This window comes from Arvicanthis niloticus, chromosome 30 (assembly GCF_011762505.2).
Source record: "Arvicanthis niloticus isolate mArvNil1 chromosome 30, mArvNil1.pat.X, whole genome shotgun sequence".
NCBI classification, from domain to species: Eukaryota; Metazoa; Chordata; class Mammalia; order Rodentia; family Muridae; genus Arvicanthis; species Arvicanthis niloticus.
In genome coordinates this window covers 7,223,406-7,240,497 of record NC_133438.1, presented here as the reverse complement: position 1 = coordinate 7,240,497, position 17,092 = coordinate 7,223,406, and the positions used below count along the sequence as shown (strand labels likewise).

The following is a 17,092-nucleotide window of genomic DNA, read 5'->3' as shown; positions in this document are numbered from 1 at the left end:
GAGCGCAGCAAGTCCGGAGGGCTGACTGGGTGGAGGCGAGCAAAGCCGGACGCTTCGGAGGCATCGCGGAGCTGGGGCCGGCGCGGCGCAGAGGCAGGAGAGCTCAAGGGACCCGTGCCCGGGAGACCCGGGTGGGAAGCCCAAAGGGAGCGAGGGACCCCGAGCTGAGTCTGGAGCCATCCTGGTCGAGCAGGCCTTGGGAGCCCGGGGGAGGGGGAGCCGAGTGACTGCAGACTGAGAGTCCCTTTCCAAGTCCTGTGTGCCTCAGGGTATTTTGCCTTGGTTTTCTGAGCCAGAGTGTGGACCACAGTGCCTTGATCGGAGCCCTGTCTTGACTACAGGTTTTTCTCCTGGGCCCTCGGAGAGTCCTCCAAGGCTCTTTTTCTGGACCTCACTATGATTCTCAGCCGCCGTGGGAGACCTGGGCTCTTCTCTGAGTAGTCCCTGGCTCACCCATACCCTCCACGAATTCCAGTGGGGTCTCAGATTTGCTGTGAATACTGGAGGCTACCCCTTCCCTCTCTGAGACTCCGAGGGATTTCTAACTTTACCAGTAAAATCCCAATTCTAACTCTTGTATAGCCCAAAAGTGTTCTGATTCCTCCTTTTTCAAATTTTGAGCCCGAAGAAAAACCTAAACTATCTCTCAAACACACGAAAGACCTCAGTTCCCCCTCTTTGGGAAAACTCTGAGGCTTATGGGAGACCCCATCAGCAGCCTTTAGCGATTGGGCAAGTTTTCCCCCTTGGGCTCCTCGCTCAGTGTTTCTCTCGGGCAGGTAAACCTCAGAGTAGACTAACTTTTCTTCTAGGCCTCACCTGTGCCAAGTTCATGTACACAAGCCCTGGTGGCATCCTTAGGCCAAGAATATAGTTTGTTTCTCTTCTTAGGGGTAGAGGTCTCCATTCTTGCATTTGGAACTCAGCTTTTTCTCATTCCCAATCTAGTTGACATTTGAGCCCACTGCTTCCTTTGAAAGTCCAGGTCCTGTCCCCTGCCCCCTTAGGCCCCTCCGCACAGGTCTTTCTGACTCCTTGAAGCTCGCCTGGGCTCCAGACGATCCCATCATCATGATGTGGTCTAATTTCTTCATGCAAGAGGAAGACCGTCGCCGGACGGCTGTGGGCAGGCGTCGTGCCCAAGAACAGCAGAATCTCGGCTTGACTCCGGAGCGAGAGGGCAAGATCAAGCTGGGGTTGCTGGTGGCTATCGTGGGTGCCACTCTGGCTGTGCTGGCTGTGGGCACCGAGTTCTGGGTGGAACTCAATACATACAAGACCAATGGCAGCGCCGTCTGTGAGGCCGCCCATTTGGGGCTGTGGAAGGTGTGCATCAAGCGACTGTGGCAGGCGGACGTGCCCGCGGGCAGGGAGACCTGTGGCCCAGCTGAGCTGCCAGGAGGTGAGAGGCTGTGTTCTGAGCCCAGGCCTGTGTCCCACAGTCAGGGAGAAAGAAACTTTTGTCTGGGGAAACCTTGTTCTAGGAAAAAGGAAGCCCTATCCTCAAGAATGTTTGTGCCCAAATCAACCTGTGCTCACAGAAACTGGAGAGAAAGGGGGTGGAGAGAGTGAGAGATGTTCAGGCATAGCTCATATTAGTATATCCCCTAAAGAAACTGTTTCTTAAAGTTTATCTTCTAGCTATGTATGGCCTGTGCCCCAGACCAGCCTGTACCCCTAGAGACAGCCTGTGCTTCCAGACCCAGCTGGTACCCTCAGAACAGCCTGTATACACCCCCGCCAACCCATATCCCCTAGAACTGCCTGAATTCCCCACCAGACAGCCATGCACCCACAGACAGCCTGTGCCCTTAGCTAGAAGCCTGGAGACATCCCACATTCCCACTCTGTGTGCCTCTGTGGAGACAGACCACCCTACGCCCACCCGGAAGTAAAAAAAAAATCTGTGCTGATTCCCTGTTTTCGGATACAATCAAATGAAGTTCTCACCAGGTGCCTCTCACAGTTCTGGGGGCACTTTGTCCCTCCTTAGAAATGTTTATTTTCTGTCCCTCTCACTTTGACATGGTCGGGGCAAACATTACAGCCCTTCTCCCTTACTCTACAGACACTGCATACACTTCATTACCCTACATGGAGGCTCCTTTGCTCTCAGCTGTGCCTCTCACTCTGACAAAACATGCTATGCCCTTTGCTTAGAGGGATATTCTACACTCCCCTGGGAACTGGATATGTGTTTATTTTACCTCTTTTGACTCAAGAACAATTTTCGACACCAGTCAAACCCAATTTGATGAGATCTTTGTCATGTTGCTCCCCAACATGTACCCAGTACTCTTAGGACCCCTCAAGGAAGGTTCATCCCCTCTGGGCTCTGGATGGATTTCTTTATCCCCTAATCCCTAATTTTTCAGATGTGATATGGAACCCAAAGTAAGATGTTCTAAGCCTTTGATAGCCAAGTGGAATGCCAGACACTGTGGCTTGAACTGACTGTCTGTCCTGATCAGCTATCTTAAACCGTTCCCTTCTGCAGTTTCCCACTCTTTGTAACTTCAATCAAGATGATCCCAAACTTTTGCAAAGTGAGATAACAAAAACAAATATAGGATGCTAGTTGGGCCTAGTGGTACAATTCTGTAACCATAGGTACTCAGGAGGCCGAGGCAGGAGGGTTGTGAGTTCAAGGGCAGCCTGGGATGCAGAGGGAGTGCAGAGACAGCCTGGGCAACTCTGGGAGATCCTCTCTTAAAACCAGAGCTGGGGACGTATCTCAGTAGTAGAGTACCTGCCTAAAATCCCTCAGAGAGTGGCTGAGGTGTGGCTCAGTGGTAGAGCACCTGCCTAGAGCCTCCCATTAAGGGGCTGGGAGTGTGGCTCAGAGCACCTGTCTAGAACCCCCCAGTGAGGGAATTCTAGCTTCGTGATGGATTACCTCCATACCTGTTCTGGGGGGAGGAGGGAAATAAGGAGGAAGAACTCTTAGCTCCCAACCTATGCCTCAGGCTAGCTCTATGGGGTCTGACTCTTAAGTGTCTCTGATCCTAAGAGCTACGCTTCACTGCACACCACTAGTGCTTAAGAAGGTCTCAGTGGCCCTCACCCTTTGGAAGAGATTGTCTGTCCTCTGCCACTTTACTGTGAGCTTCCTTTTCTGTTCCCTCTACTTGTCAGAAGGACTTTACCACTGAGCATGATGGCACACACCAGCACTCAGAAGGCAGGAGTACAAAGCCAGCTTGGTTACACAGTGAGCTGTAGGCCAGCCTAGGCTACATACCCTGTATCAGAACCCCCCCCCCCCACCAAAAGCAAAAAGACCAAGAGGACCTCCCCTTTCTTCCAAGGCCATTACCAGCTCCCTATAATTCTGCATTATCAGAGGATCTATCTTGGGCTCCACTGTCTCAAAGAAATAACTCCCTTTAAAAATTAAAAGACAGCTATTATATCTCTTGGCTGTCAGAGAGAGACTCACCCTGTTGTTCCCCAAGTGAGTTTGCCCTATCCTCTGGGACACATGGACATAAAATCCTGTTGCTAGTAGCCAAACGAGATGCCAGACACCACACCCAGTCCCAGAAGGGACTCCGTAGTTCTCTCATGGGCATAGACTGTATCCTCTACTCAAGTGGCTGCAAAGAGCATCTTTCTTCCACAGGAAGTACCCTTTGCCTCTTAGTGCTGTAGAATAGACTGACTGCTCTGTACACTTGAAGCTGCTCTGGCCTAGAAACTGCAAACCCTTTCCTGAGCTGGTATCGGGCAAGCCCCATACTGTCACTTGACACAGATGTAGCTATTGCCATGTCTCCAGACTGTCTGGCTCCCCTTCCAATGTTCTTTACCCTCTGTGGTTGTGCACCTTTCTTTCTTTCTTTCTTTCTTTCTTTCTTTCTTTCTTTCTTTCTTTCTTTCTTTCTTTCTCTTCCTTCCTTCCTTCCTTCCTGTCTCTCTCTCTCTCTCTCTCTCTCTCTCTCTCTCTCTCTCTCTCTCTCTCTCTCTCTCTCTCTTTCTGTCTGTCTGTCTGTCTGTCTTTCTTTGTATCTCAGAATAAAAGAATAAGTCAGTGTAGAACACACATTAGGAGTCAGGGTGTAGGTAATCAGCAGAGTGCTTGCCCTAAGCCGCATCCCAGCACCACATGAAGCAGACATGGTGGTGCACACCTGTAGTCCTACTTCTTGGGAGATGGAGGCAGGAGTGTCAGAAGTTCAAGGCTACCCTTAGCTTCATAGCAAGTTCAAAGTCAGTTTAGGATAAAGTCTTAGGAAGTTAGAATATTCTGTTTGTTAACTTTAAGCTTTCTCTAAGTTAGCAAAGGTTTTTAGTGACTCTTATATATGTTTACAAAAAGAATATTGCTTGCTTCTGCCAGGTCCTTCTTATCTTATGCTCTGCCTTTAAATGTTTTCTTTTTAAAGACAAAGTCTCACGTAGCCTCTACTAGTTCCACATCTCCCTATTTTAAAAATTATTTCCCAGTGGATGTATGGTGGTACATGCTTTTAGTTCCAGCACTTGGGAAGCAGAAGCTGGAAGATCTCTGTGAATTTGAGGCCAGTTCCAGGACAGCCAGGGCTACATGGGGAGACTCTGTCTCCAAACAAACAAACAAACTAACTAACTAACAAAAAACAAAAACAACAACAAAAAAACCTTTAGCTAATTCAATCCTCTAATGTGTTCGACATTGTATTCATGCACAAATGTTTTGACTTGGAAATATATAGAGAACGTTTGAGTTTATATACATGTGTGTTTTGATTTGAAAAAAAATGTATCATTTGAATTTATGCTATTTTCAATGCGATTTTTCCTGCTCAGCAGTGTGATTTCCAAACCTCTTTCATTTGCTTCATGCTTTTGTGGTTTACGCTGTAAAGATGTCCGTTAGAGTATCTGTCTCAACTGTCTATTGCCCAGGAGATGGACACAAGATTAACGCCTACCCCAGCTCTGTAAGCAGCACCACAGAGAACGGCCATATCTATCTGTAGTCCTATATGTGTTTCTTTTTCTTCTTGGAATCTCCAGAAGTAAAATTATTGTGTCACAGGGCATAGACACACAGACATGTGTCACTTAGTGGTAGAGATATGTTCTGAGGACAGTTCATCTTGAGAATCAAAGTGTGTACTTATGTAGATAGATTGTGATGGCTGCTATGTGACAAAGCCTTGGCTTATTCGGTTTCTACTTTTGAATTATGTGTCTGTGTGGGGACGGTGTGTGCCTGTGTGTTCAGGTATCCACAAAGTCCAGGAAAGGGCATTAAGTTCTCTGGTGCTGCACTACCATTGTAAGCCCCCTCATATGGGTACCAGGACCCTAACTCAGGTCCTCGGCAGGGGTGGTATGTGTGCTCTTAACCACTGAGCCATCTCCCCAGCTGCAAGGTGACATATTCTTATGTCACCCACTGCTGACTGAACCGTTATTGCCTGCTGCACACCTGTACTTCATTTTCTCAGCATGTCAGAGTCCTTCACAAATAGACTAGTGACAGTTTACACTCCCAGCGGCTTCCTCTTATCCCCCCAACGCTTGATACTGCCCTTTCAATATTTGCCCATCTAATTGATCTGAAGTGGCATCTCCCTGCTGGTTCAAGTTGCGTTTCTCTGACTCCTGCTGCAGCAGAGTCTCTCTTCATGTGCTTGTGAACTATCCAGACTTGCCCCCCTGTGAATAACTATTCATATCCTTTGCCCGAGTTCCAATAGGGTTACTTCTCTCCCCCCTAGCTAATCTGCAGGAGCCCTTTGTGTATGTAGCATAGGAGAGGAATCTTTCCTGAGTCTCTTAGCCTCTTGGTACCTGCATCTTGGTGTCCTTTGTTGAATAAAATGATAACTCACTTTCAGTCCACTTGCTCCGCAGACTCTCTTGAAAGAGCCAGGAGAGAGATTATCAACTTATTTAGAGAGGAAGAATCGGAGGACCAGAGAGGTTAATGGTTCCTTTGTGTCAAAAACTTAGGTCAAAGGGCTTGAGGTTAAAACCTCAGTCTCCGGACATCAGTGATGTGGCAAGTGTATTTATACCTCAGTGTCATTTCCCACCTTTGTGCATTTAATTTATTCCACTCTCACAATGTGTGTGTGTGTGTGTGTGTGTGTGTGTGTGTGTGTGTGTGAGAGAGAGAGAGAGAGAGAGAGAGAGAGAGAGAGAGAGAGAGAGGAAAACCCACAGGAGTCTTCTACCATGCGGATTCCAAGGATTGAACTCAGGTTATCAGGCTTAGCAACAAACGTCTTATCGTCTTATATGCTGAACCAGCTTACCGGCCTGATTTTTCTCCTCTCCTCTATGTGTCAGCCATACTAATACTTTATTTTTAGTTCCCTGTTGTGTCTGGGAAATATCCAGCCTTGAGCTTACACAAAACTTCATGTCATCACCTCCTCCTGTTTTTTTTTTCCCTGCACCCCACAGAAGCAAACTGCACCTACTTCAAATTCTTCACCACGGGGGAAAATGCACGTATCTTCCAGAGAACCACCAAGAAAGGTGAGGACATCCCGTTTTGTGACAAGGGAGGGCTGCGGGTAGGATGACTGCTCTGCAGGAGTGACGGACAGCATTGTGCTCAGGATGGGCTCAGCTTCTGTGGATGTCCCGTATTTGGGAGGTGATGGTGGGTTAAGAATGTGGACAACGATCATCAGAGCTTGTGTCTAGCCCACTGGCCATTAACTCTGCCTGTGCTGTGTGGGTTGGGCAAGTCATACTTCCTCTCTGTAGCGAGCATTATAAGGACATTTTGTATGGTAAGCCCAGCACCCAGCACCCAAAGTTTGTTAGCACGGTTCTAGCCCTTGCTATAAGCCAGCAAGGCTTGAACTTCAGCTTCATCATTCAGAAGAGAAAACACATCAGAAATGGTTGAATTACTTTTCTGTTCCCACAAAAGGGCAGAGGCAAGATCCCAACCCAAAGAAGTCTGAATCTACCAAATTGTACGTGAAAAAAGAAAATGTTTACATGTATACACTGGTCCATATGATGGCCTCCAGCCACGTGTGACAGCCTGGTACACAGAAGGTGGCTGGTGTGATGGGAAGACATGCATTTTTAATTTTAACTTAAGTGAACTTAAAATGATGTCTGGTAGATACTACTGTACTCAGTGGTGCAACTCTGAGGACTTTGTCCTTCTTACCATACGTTCGGCTTGAACATCACTCCAGTGCCCCAGTGTCTCCACAAAGAAACTGGAATCATCCCATGTCTCTCATTCTTTGTATTGTTTTAAAATGAGGATTTAATGAGGCAAACATATTAGTCCAGGTGCATACTAGCGCTCCTCATCTTTTGCATTCTTTTCTCGTGTGAGCTGCGTCAGGTCACTGTGTACTTTTGGTAAAATGATATCGACCACCTACTGTGTGCGAGCACCACACCGGGCACTTCTAATCCTGATTGTCCAGAACTTAAGATTGACAGGGGTGTAGGACCTTACCAGGATTTTCCAGCTGGGGAGTAGTTGGGGAGAATCACAACCTAGATGGTTGTAAGATAATGAACCACCTTTTCCTCTGTTCCCTCAACTTCATCATCTGTAATCTAGTGATGACCAAAGGATAAGTAGTAGCTGATTATCCCAGTATCCCTGACCTGGCCTTGTCCCCTTTGTGCTCTAACCTGAGCCAAGGAACTAACTGACCCATCCAGGTCTCCATTCCTGCAACAATGTAACACACTCGCAGGAGGACTTTGAAGTCTTCCATCTTTCTGGTTCTGGTTCTTATGGAGGAGTGCTGTCTATTCTAGTATTCCCATGTTCTCCACCTCTTCCTTGGCTCCTCCTTGCAGAGGTAAACCTGGCAGCTGCCGTGATAGCTGTGCTGGGCCTGACGGCCATGGCCTTGGGCTGCCTCTGTGTCATCATGGTGCTCAGTAAAGGTGCAGAGTTCCTGCTCCGCTTGGGAGCTGCCTGCTTTGGCCTCTCAGGTGAGGGCTGAGTGTGTGGAGGCCAAGGACATTGCATGCTGGGAGGTGAGATCGCTACACACTGCTGCATGCTGGGAGGTGAGATCGCTACACACTGCTGCATGCTGGGAGGTGAGGTCACTACACACTGCTGCATGCTGGGAGGTGAGGTCACTACACACTGCTGCATGCTGGGAGGTGAGGTCACTACACACTGCTGCATGCTGGGAGGTGAGGTCACTACACACTGCTGCATGCTGGGAGGTGAGGTCACTACACACTGCTGCATGCTGGGAGGTGGGATTCCACACACAGTTATGTGCTTAGAGGTGGAAAGACTCTATTGCATGCTGGGAGGTGGATCTCCACACACTGTTGCAGGGAACTCTACCAACTGTTGCATGCTGGAAGTTAGGATCCCCACACACATTTGAGTTTTGAGCCATGGGAACTCCATATAATGTTGCATGCTGGGAAGTAGAATCTCCAAGCATGTTGGAAACGAGAAGAAACCCAAGGGTTCTAGTATATTCAAAGGTGGAAGAATTCCAAGGACTTTTCTGGCAAGGTTTATTTAGACTTAATGCTATTTTAGATTTGGAGCTGTGAGTGCCAAGAATCTTTACACACTGAGAATGGGATCTCCACTATGCTGGGAGGAGAGGAGAGGGCAGTTCAAGGGCTGTGATAGGCTCAAAGATGGAATTCCAAAATCCTGTTGTTGACAGAAGAGTAGACTGTCTTCAGATACTATTTAAATTTGGACATGGGATCACCAAGGATTGCTTCATATCAAGGGGAGGGGGTGATCTCCAGGCACTGTTGCATGCCGGGAGTTGGAGGAAGTTCATGTGAAATCCAAAAGCTAGGAACATTCTAAGCCTGTTGGCACATGACATTTGCATTCTCTCCACACGTTCTTTTAGATCTGGCCTGGAATCTCCAACACTGTTGTATAGTAGTAGGTGCCTCAGGCAGGAATTTAAGCACTATTGCATGCTTGAGGTCAGAGAAGCTCATGGGCTGAGTAGGACTGAAGATGAGAGAATCTCAAGCCATTCAGAAGGTGTGTTAGGGTTTTACTGCTGTGAAGAATGACCAAGGCAACTCTTATAAAGAAAACATTTAATTCAAAGGTTCAATCCATTATCATCATGGCAGGGAGGATGGCAGCTTCCAGTGCTGGAGAAGACAAGAAGTCTACATCTTGATCTGAAGGCAGCAAGGAGGAGAGTTTTCCCTGCACTGGACAGAGCCTGAGCATAGGAGAGTTCAAAGCCCGCCCCCACAGTGACACACTTCCTCTAACAAGGCCACATTTCCTCCATGAAGGTCACATCTTCTAAAAATACAACTCCCAATGACTAAGTATTTAGACTCATGAACCTGAGGCTAGACCTATTCACACCATCACGGAAGGTTTCTAGTCTTTGAGTTTTGGACTTGGAGTTTGCAGGTATTGTGTTGTATTCTTGCAGGTGAGGAAGCAGGGGGAAAAAATGCCACATCTTGTGAAATGTAGACCTCAGTAATAACAAAGACTTCAGGTTAGTTTACATCTAGCTCAAAGAATTACAGCGAGCAGACTAGCTAAAGCTCACCAATTTTTATTATTTACAATTTTTATTTTGTGTGTATTGGTGGTTTTGCCTGCATGTGTGTCTGTGTGAGGGTGTTAGATCTTGGAGTGTTTATGATGGGATTTGAACCCTGGTTCTCTGGAAGATTAGCCAGTATACTTAATGGCTGAGCCATCTCTCCAGACCCATTTGTTTGTTTGTTTCTATGAATTTTTTTTGCATGTATGTCCATTCACCATGAATTTGCATGGTGCCTGAGGAGTTCAGAAAAGACATTGGATTCCCAGGAACTGAAGTTTCAGACAGTTCTGAGCTGCCATGTGAGTGCTGGGAACCTAGCCTGAGTTTTCTGCACGAGCAAGAGCTCTTATCCACAAAGCCGCCTCTACAGCCCCAAAGGTTATGAGTTACCATTTTGTCGATAAGAGTACTGGGGTTCAGAAAAGTCAAGTGACTAATGGCAGCAGTGGGACTTTTTAAATTTGTTCACAGATTTACAGTCATGCATATACACACAAACACATATCCATGTGATACTCTGCTAATATCCCCACCCCATGCATATATCTTCCCTTGTCCCTCTCCTGGTAAAAACCCTTCTTTCCAACAAATCCTCCTTCTACATTTATGGCTGTTTTTGTTTCTTGCTGCATTTAATTAGGGTTGCCTGAGTGAGTAAAAAGTTATTATTATTATTTTTAAGATTTAATTATTTTACTCTAACTGTCTTCAGACACACCAGAAGAGGGCATTGGATCCCATTACAGATGGTTATGAGCCATTATGTGGTTGCTGGGAATTGAACTCAGGACCTCTGGAAGAGCAGTCAGTGCTCCTAACCGCTGAGCCATCTCTCTAGCTCCGAGGGTTATTTATTCAACCAAAGGCAACTCACCAGTGGCAACAACATCACTGAGGAACGTATCTCTCCTTGGCCAGAAATCATTAATTGTCTGTATGTCCCCATTCCATGATGCATTGTTGGTGGACCAGTCTCCAGCATGTCTTGTGCAGGTAGTCACCCAGAGACAAGGGTTGATGCTAAGCTTTCTTGACCTCTTTTTCACTTCAGCATCATTGAATTTTGGGACCTTTGTTCCTGTGAGGTCTTTGTAGGGTTAGAATGAATGCTTAACTGGACTCCATGTGTTTTATGCTCTACCTCGGGTGCTAGGTGTGCTCTCAATCATGGTGTGTCATTAGGAAATTCCTTTTGTCATCTAGTGCTTCATTGTTGAGCCAGATGCAGTGATTAGAAAAACTATTAGTTATTTAAACTTTGCTTCTTTATTCCTTGTGTGCTTGTAAGCACTTGCTGTGTCTAGGAGACACTAGAGACACAAGACTTAAGTCAAATAAGATGCCATATCTGCTATCAAGTGCTCTTCACTCTGGCTGGTAATGACTAATAATTGCATGTATAACAATTCAGCTACTATTATGATGAGGGTGGATATGAACACCACACTGTCATGGGAGTGCATGGCAAAGAAACTCCCCAAGAAGGTGACATTTAAGCTGATTCTCAAAGGATGGTAGTTGTCTGGAGTATGGTAAGGACAGTCGAAGTGGCAATGGGTGATGTCAGGATGGTGATGTGTCAGTGTTGGTAATGATGGTGGTGCTGGGAGTGATGATGTGGGTAGTGATGGTGATATGGTGATTATGATAGAATTGATGGTGACGGAGATGGTGGAAGGTGGTGATTATGATGGGGTTGATGGTAATGATGCTGTGGTGGTGGTGGTAGGTAATGATAACAGTGATTGAGATGATTGTGATGACAGTAAAAGTGATGACAGTGGTGACAGTGATTATAGTGTAGTGATGGTTGGGATGGAAACCCTGGTGTCCATAGGTTGTGATGACAATGGTGATGATAATGGTGGTGACTCTGGAGATGACGACGGTGGTAGATGTTAGTGCCTATGTGGTAGCTGTGATGTTGATGGTGTCATTGCATCATTAGTGATGATGTAATAATAGATGTTGTCACCTCAGGGTTTCTATTGCTGTGATGAACACCATGTCCATGGGGAGGAAAGGTTTCTTCTATCTCGTGTTTCTAAGTAACAGTCCATTACTAAGGAAAGTCAAAGCAGGAACTGAAGCAGAGCAGGAACTAAGAGACAGGAACTGATGTCAAGGCCATGGAAGAAGACTATTCTCTGGCTTGCTCTCCTTGGCTTGCTCAGCCTACTTTTAAAATTTTTTTTACCCTGGAACACTGATTTCCAAAGCAGCTGCCAGATTTTACGTTCATGCCAACAGTGAACATGGTTTCCCAATCCCCACGTCCTTGCCTATATTTGTTGTCATTTATTTTCTTATATCCATAACTGACCTAGACTCTATAAGCCCCCAGGCTGGCCTTGTTAAGGCAATCTTGCCTTAGTAATGGGATTATAGGCATGCACAATCATTCCTGATTCTCTCTACTCAAAATTTTTGGAGGTGCTAGAGAGATTGCTCAATAATTAAAAGCATTTGAAAATAACTGCCTGAAACTCCAATCCAGAAGATCTGCTGCCCTCTTCTGGCTACTGTGAGGATTACACTCACATCACACACACACACACACACACACACACACACACACACACACACATTTAATTTATTTCTTCCTGCCACATATCACATTCTGAAATACTTTTTCCTCCTCCTGTATTTGTTTCAGAAGGTGCAGCATGGCAACCACCAGGTCAGTGGTGTCTAGTATGTATTCTCTGCTAGAAGTGTCTAATGATTTCTCTGAAGTGACTTTTAAAATACTGGAGAAAAGCTATCTAGGTATTGTGACACATACATATAGTCCTAATGCCCAGAATGTTAAAGAAAGAGAATTGTGAGCTGGAGAACAGCCCGAGCTACATAGCAAGACTCTGTCTCAAACCAAGAAACAAACAATTCCTTTAAAAATAACAATGATTACCGCTGGAGAGATGTCTCAGTGGTTAAGAACACTGGCTGCTTTTCTAGAGGACTCTGGTTCTATTCCTCACAGCGATCTAACTCCAGGCCCAGGGGATCCTCTGTGGGATCTGCCTCACAAGACCTAAAAATACTTTTAAAAAAGTGGAAAGTAATTGGGAAAGGCACCTGACATTGACCTCTGGCCTTCACACACACACACACACACACACACACACACACACACACACACACACACACACGGTGTGGGGAGGTCGCCAGAGAGAAAGAGAGAGAGAAAGGGAGGGAGGGAAGGAGGGAGGGAGAGGAAAGGAGAGAGAGAGAGAGAGAGAGAGAGAAAGGTTGAAAGGTTTGCATGTTAAGTACAGACGTAATATTTCCAACCCCCGATTTCTGGTTGTTGTAAGATGACTGTTGAATGACTGAGGAAAGACTGAGCGGACCCTCAGTTCCCCATGGTTGATAAAGGAATGAAGGATGACAGTCTCAAACCTGGACTGGAGCTAAGAGCCTCACTCTCTTCTTCCTGCACAGGCCTGCTGTTCTTTGTCAGCCTGGAAGTGTTCCGGCATTCCGTTAGAGCCCTGCTGAGGGGAGTCAACCCTGAGAGCCCTCCAGCTCCACGCCTGGCCTATGAGTATTCCTGGTCCCTAGGCTGTGGTGTGGGCGCTGGTCTAATCCTGCTGCTGGGGGGAGTCTGTTTCCTCCTGCTCACCATGCCTTCCTGGCCCTGGAGGTCACTGTGCCCCAAGCGGGGTGGCCCGACTGTCTAGAGCTCTGGCCTGCTTTGTGAAGTCTGCCAACCCTGCCTCAGTTTCCAGCTTTCTCCTCAAGACTTTTCATCTCTCTTCTAGAGAAACTGTTTTTCCCACTCTGGGGGGCCCATTTCACAAATGTCTTGGTCCTTCATCTTCTCTCTGTAAATAGTGCTTTTTGGGGGTGTGGGGAATGCCTCAGTAAGTAAAGCGCTTGCTGAGCAAGCTTGGGGACTTGAGGTCTGAGTCCCCAGAACCCACTTTGATAGCCAGCGCAGCAGTACATGTCTGTAATTCCAATGTTGGGAAGGCAGAGATTAGAGGAACGGACCCTGGAGCTCACTGTCCGGCCAGCCTAGCCAATTAACGAGGTCAGGTTCAGTGAGAAACTCTGTCTCAAAAAATAAGGCAGAAACAACAGAGGAAGATGCCTGATGCTAAACCCTGACCTTCGCGTGTGCGCACACTTGCACGTACACACACACACACACACACACACACACACACACACACTTTTTTTTTCTTGGTAGATGAATTTGGGTTACTTGAGGTAGGATGGGAAGAGGCCATATACAGATGGGCCTCCCTGGGGAACTGTCTAAGGACCCGATGGAGAGATGGGCGTGAGCTGTGAAAGGGCTAGGGTCCCAGAAGAATTTGGGAGCTTTCTTTGTCCAAGTCTGTGCTGATCCACTCAAGGGAGAGATGTCCTACAATTGCCTGGTGGGAGAGGGAAGAGCCAGGGTCCGGCTTCATTGTCATCTGACTTGGGATTAAAGGTTTGAAGATGTGACAGAGCTCTCAATTCAGAGCCTGTCTGTGCTGGAGCTGTGCTTTCTAAGGTGGAGCAAGGAAGCCCAGTCCTCTCCACTCACCGGCCACTGTCTGTCCTGAGTCACTTGTTCATGTGCCCCCAAAGGTGGCAGCCAAGGACTCGGAAAGAGTAAATGGTTCGGAACACAGACATCATCACAGTCTCAATCTTGTTCCTCCCTAAAAGTACATGCACCAGGAACTCGCAGACTCCCAACATAACCTTGTTTGGTTACAGTTTGGTGTGTGTGTGTGTGCGCGCGCGCATGTGCGCGCGTGTGCACACGTTTGCATTCATATTCGCTGTATAAAAAGTCAGGTTTCGTACAACTCTTTTTTTAGATTTATTGATCTTTATTTTAATGTATGACTATTTTGACTGCATGTCTGTGCACCTCTTGCATGCTCGGTGCCATCAGAGTTCAGAAGAGGGTGTCACAGCCCCTGGAACTACTGCCATGCGAGTGGGAATCAAACCCGGGTCCTCTGCAAGAGTAACAAGTTATCTTTTTTAAAAAACAATTATTTATTTTATGTATATGAGTGTTCTATCTGCATATACATCTGTGTGTCTGAAGAGGTCATCGGATCCCATTACAGATGGTTATGAGCCACCATGTGTTTGCTGGGAATTGAACTCAGGACCTCTGGAAGAACAGCCATGCTCTTAACCTCTGAGCCATCTCTCCAGCCCCATAACGAGCTCTCTTAACTGCTGAGCCATATCTCCAATCCCTCATATGACATTTTATACAAATATATTTGAACCACATAATCTTCCAGACCCCATCTTTATACCCAGTCCCAAGTAGTCTGTCTTCTGCTTTATTTTATTTTTAAAATTTGAGACAGAGTCTCACTATGTAGCCGGGTTAATATCCTGAGTACGAGGATTACAGGTATGTCCTACCCCATCCAGCTCCGAAGATGGTTTTGTTATTTGTTTTGGGACAGGATATTGCTTTGAAGTCATGCCTCGCCTAAAACTTATGTAGCCAAGGCTGGTTGCACACTTGGAGTGATCCTCCTGCCTCAGTGATGTGTGTGGTTCAAGAGACACAGAACCACACACACATGGTTACAGAGATAATCACATCAAAGAAAGGTCTCCAGGATTGGTGCTAATTCAGTCCCACTCGTGAAAAGGAGAGATTGGTACACAGAGACGGTTACTCATAAGAGGGAAGACAGCATGGAGGGACACAGGAACACAGCCATCTGTACACTGAAGAGAAAGCCCCTTGGTGGATCCCAGCCTCAAGCCTCAGCAGGAAGGAACGGGGATGCTCAACCTGTATTTTATACTTAAAACATCCAGAACCATAAGGCGACAGGTTTGTTGTCCAAGCACCTGGCAGTGATTTGTGACAACATCCCCAGCAGGTGAATCCAGACTTTGGCACCCAAGAATGTGGTTGTTTCTAGAATAGAAACTGAAAACTGTGAAGAGGAGGGGCCATCAAGACAGCTTAGAGGGTAAAGGCACTTGCTGCTAAGGCTGAGGACCCTAGTTCTATCTTCAGGACCCACATGATGGAAGGAGAGGACCGGCTTCAGAAAGTTGCCCTCTGACCTCCACATGTGCACCCTGAGTTGAGCACACACGCACGCAAATATGTTCCCTGACCTAGATACATGCACTATGACATGTGCACAACTGTACACAACTAAAATGTAATTAAACATGTGAAGGTAGAGAATCAGTAAAGTGCTTACCATACAAGCATGAGGACCAGAGTTGGAAATATCCAGCACCCATGTGCAAAAGCTGGGCTTGGTGGTCCAGGTCTGTAATCCCAGCACTGGGGAGGCAGAGCCGGGAGGCTCCCCGGGTCTTGCTCTTCAGGTAGTCTAGCCTCTTCATGAACCACATATGAAGGGTACTGTCTCAAAAACATAGAGCATCTGAGTAGTGATGCCTGAGGCTGACATCTGGCTTCGGCAAATGCACACACAAGCAAGTATCCTCACGCACACATCCATATGCATTCTATATGCAGGTACCGCAGTATTTGAGATTTGTGAAAGGCAGCTGCATCTTGCTGGGGACATGAAGGGGACGTGAGGATTTTTTTCTTATATTATTTTTATAAAAAGTATCTTTTATTCTGTAGCAATTTAATACATATAAGCGTTGCATGTCAATCATATCTACCCACTCCCACAAGGCACCCCAACACATATCCATATCTCTTCATACCCTACCCCCACCCTGCTAACCGATCGAGTCCAGTTAGTGCTTCCTGCTGGAGTGCTGAGTGATCTTTTTGCCTTGATCTGGGGCAGGCGACTCTAGCTGCTGTGAGTTTGTGAGGACGGCGTCCTGAGCACAGCACTCCCTCTGTCCTCCTGCTCTTAACACCATTTCTGCTCTCTCATCCAAAATGCTCTCAAAGCCACCAGGAAGTGAGGGGTCAGATCTGGAGCCTCTCAGCAAGAAGACCCAACTTCATCTCTTAGTTCCCGGCGCACACAGCATTATGTGCCGGGCCCTGGTCCAAGTGTTTTATATCACGCACTACAAGCCCCATGCTCTGCTGTTGAGGGCTCAATTGAAGCACAACCCATCTGAGGACTTGACTGTGGCCCTTCTCAAAGCTGTACAGCTACTATGCGAAGAAGGTAGAAATCCAGCTCAGGCCCTTCACACCACACTCCTGTCTGCTACAAAGTACAGAATTACAAGAAAAGCAAGAACGCTAAGCTCGAAACTCAGGGATGCCAATTGTGGTACTACCCACCTCTAATCCCAGCACTTCAGAGGCAGGAGCAAGCAAATCTCTGTGAGTTCTAGGACAACCAGAACTATTTATGATTCCCTGTCTCAAAAATTATAACAAGAAACCTCCTTAGGCATTAGAGTCCTTAGAAATAAAGTCCTCATGCCATCGCCCATAAATTCATCATTAGTTGTGATGATTCTTTTTTAAAAAATTTATTTATTTTATGTATATGAGTACACTGTAGCTGTCTTCAGACACACCAGAAGAAGGCATCGGATCCCATTACAGGTGGTTGTGAGCCACCATGTGGTTGCTGGGAATTGAATTGAACTCAGGGTGCTAGGATTCAAGCCCAGGTCCTCTGCAAGAACAGTCAGTGCTCTTAGCTGCTGAG

The 17,092-nt window shown here is 46.7% G+C and overlaps 1 protein-coding gene across 1 annotated transcript; it reads left to right on the top strand.

Annotated features, from left to right (window-relative positions):
- Window positions 1-16,865, top strand: Cacng6 (calcium voltage-gated channel auxiliary subunit gamma 6). The gene is made up of 4 exons (XM_076927818.1): window positions 1-1,402; window positions 6,400-6,474; window positions 7,780-7,917; window positions 12,942-16,865. Exons 1-4 carry the CDS (start codon window positions 1,072-1,074, stop codon window positions 13,178-13,180), a joined length of 783 nt encoding a protein of 260 aa, XP_076783933.1. The 5' UTR covers window positions 1-1,071; the 3' UTR covers window positions 13,181-16,865.
- Window positions 16,866-17,092: the final 227 nt, after the last annotated feature.

What these genes read in the sequence shown, in the direction of transcription:
- Cacng6 (XM_076927818.1), top strand. Translation starts at nt 1,072, where the DNA reads ATGATGTGGTCTAATTTCTTCATGCAAGAGGAAGACCGTCGCCGGACG. An exon ending in CCAGAGAACCACCAAGAAAG is followed by an intron (nt 6,475 to 7,779) that starts GTGAGGACATCC and finishes TCCTCCTTGCAG; the next exon opens with AGGTAAACCTGGCAGCTGCC. An exon ending in TGCCTGCTTTGGCCTCTCAG is followed by an intron (nt 7,918 to 12,941) that starts GTGAGGGCTGAG and finishes CTTCCTGCACAG; the next exon opens with GCCTGCTGTTCTTTGTCAGC.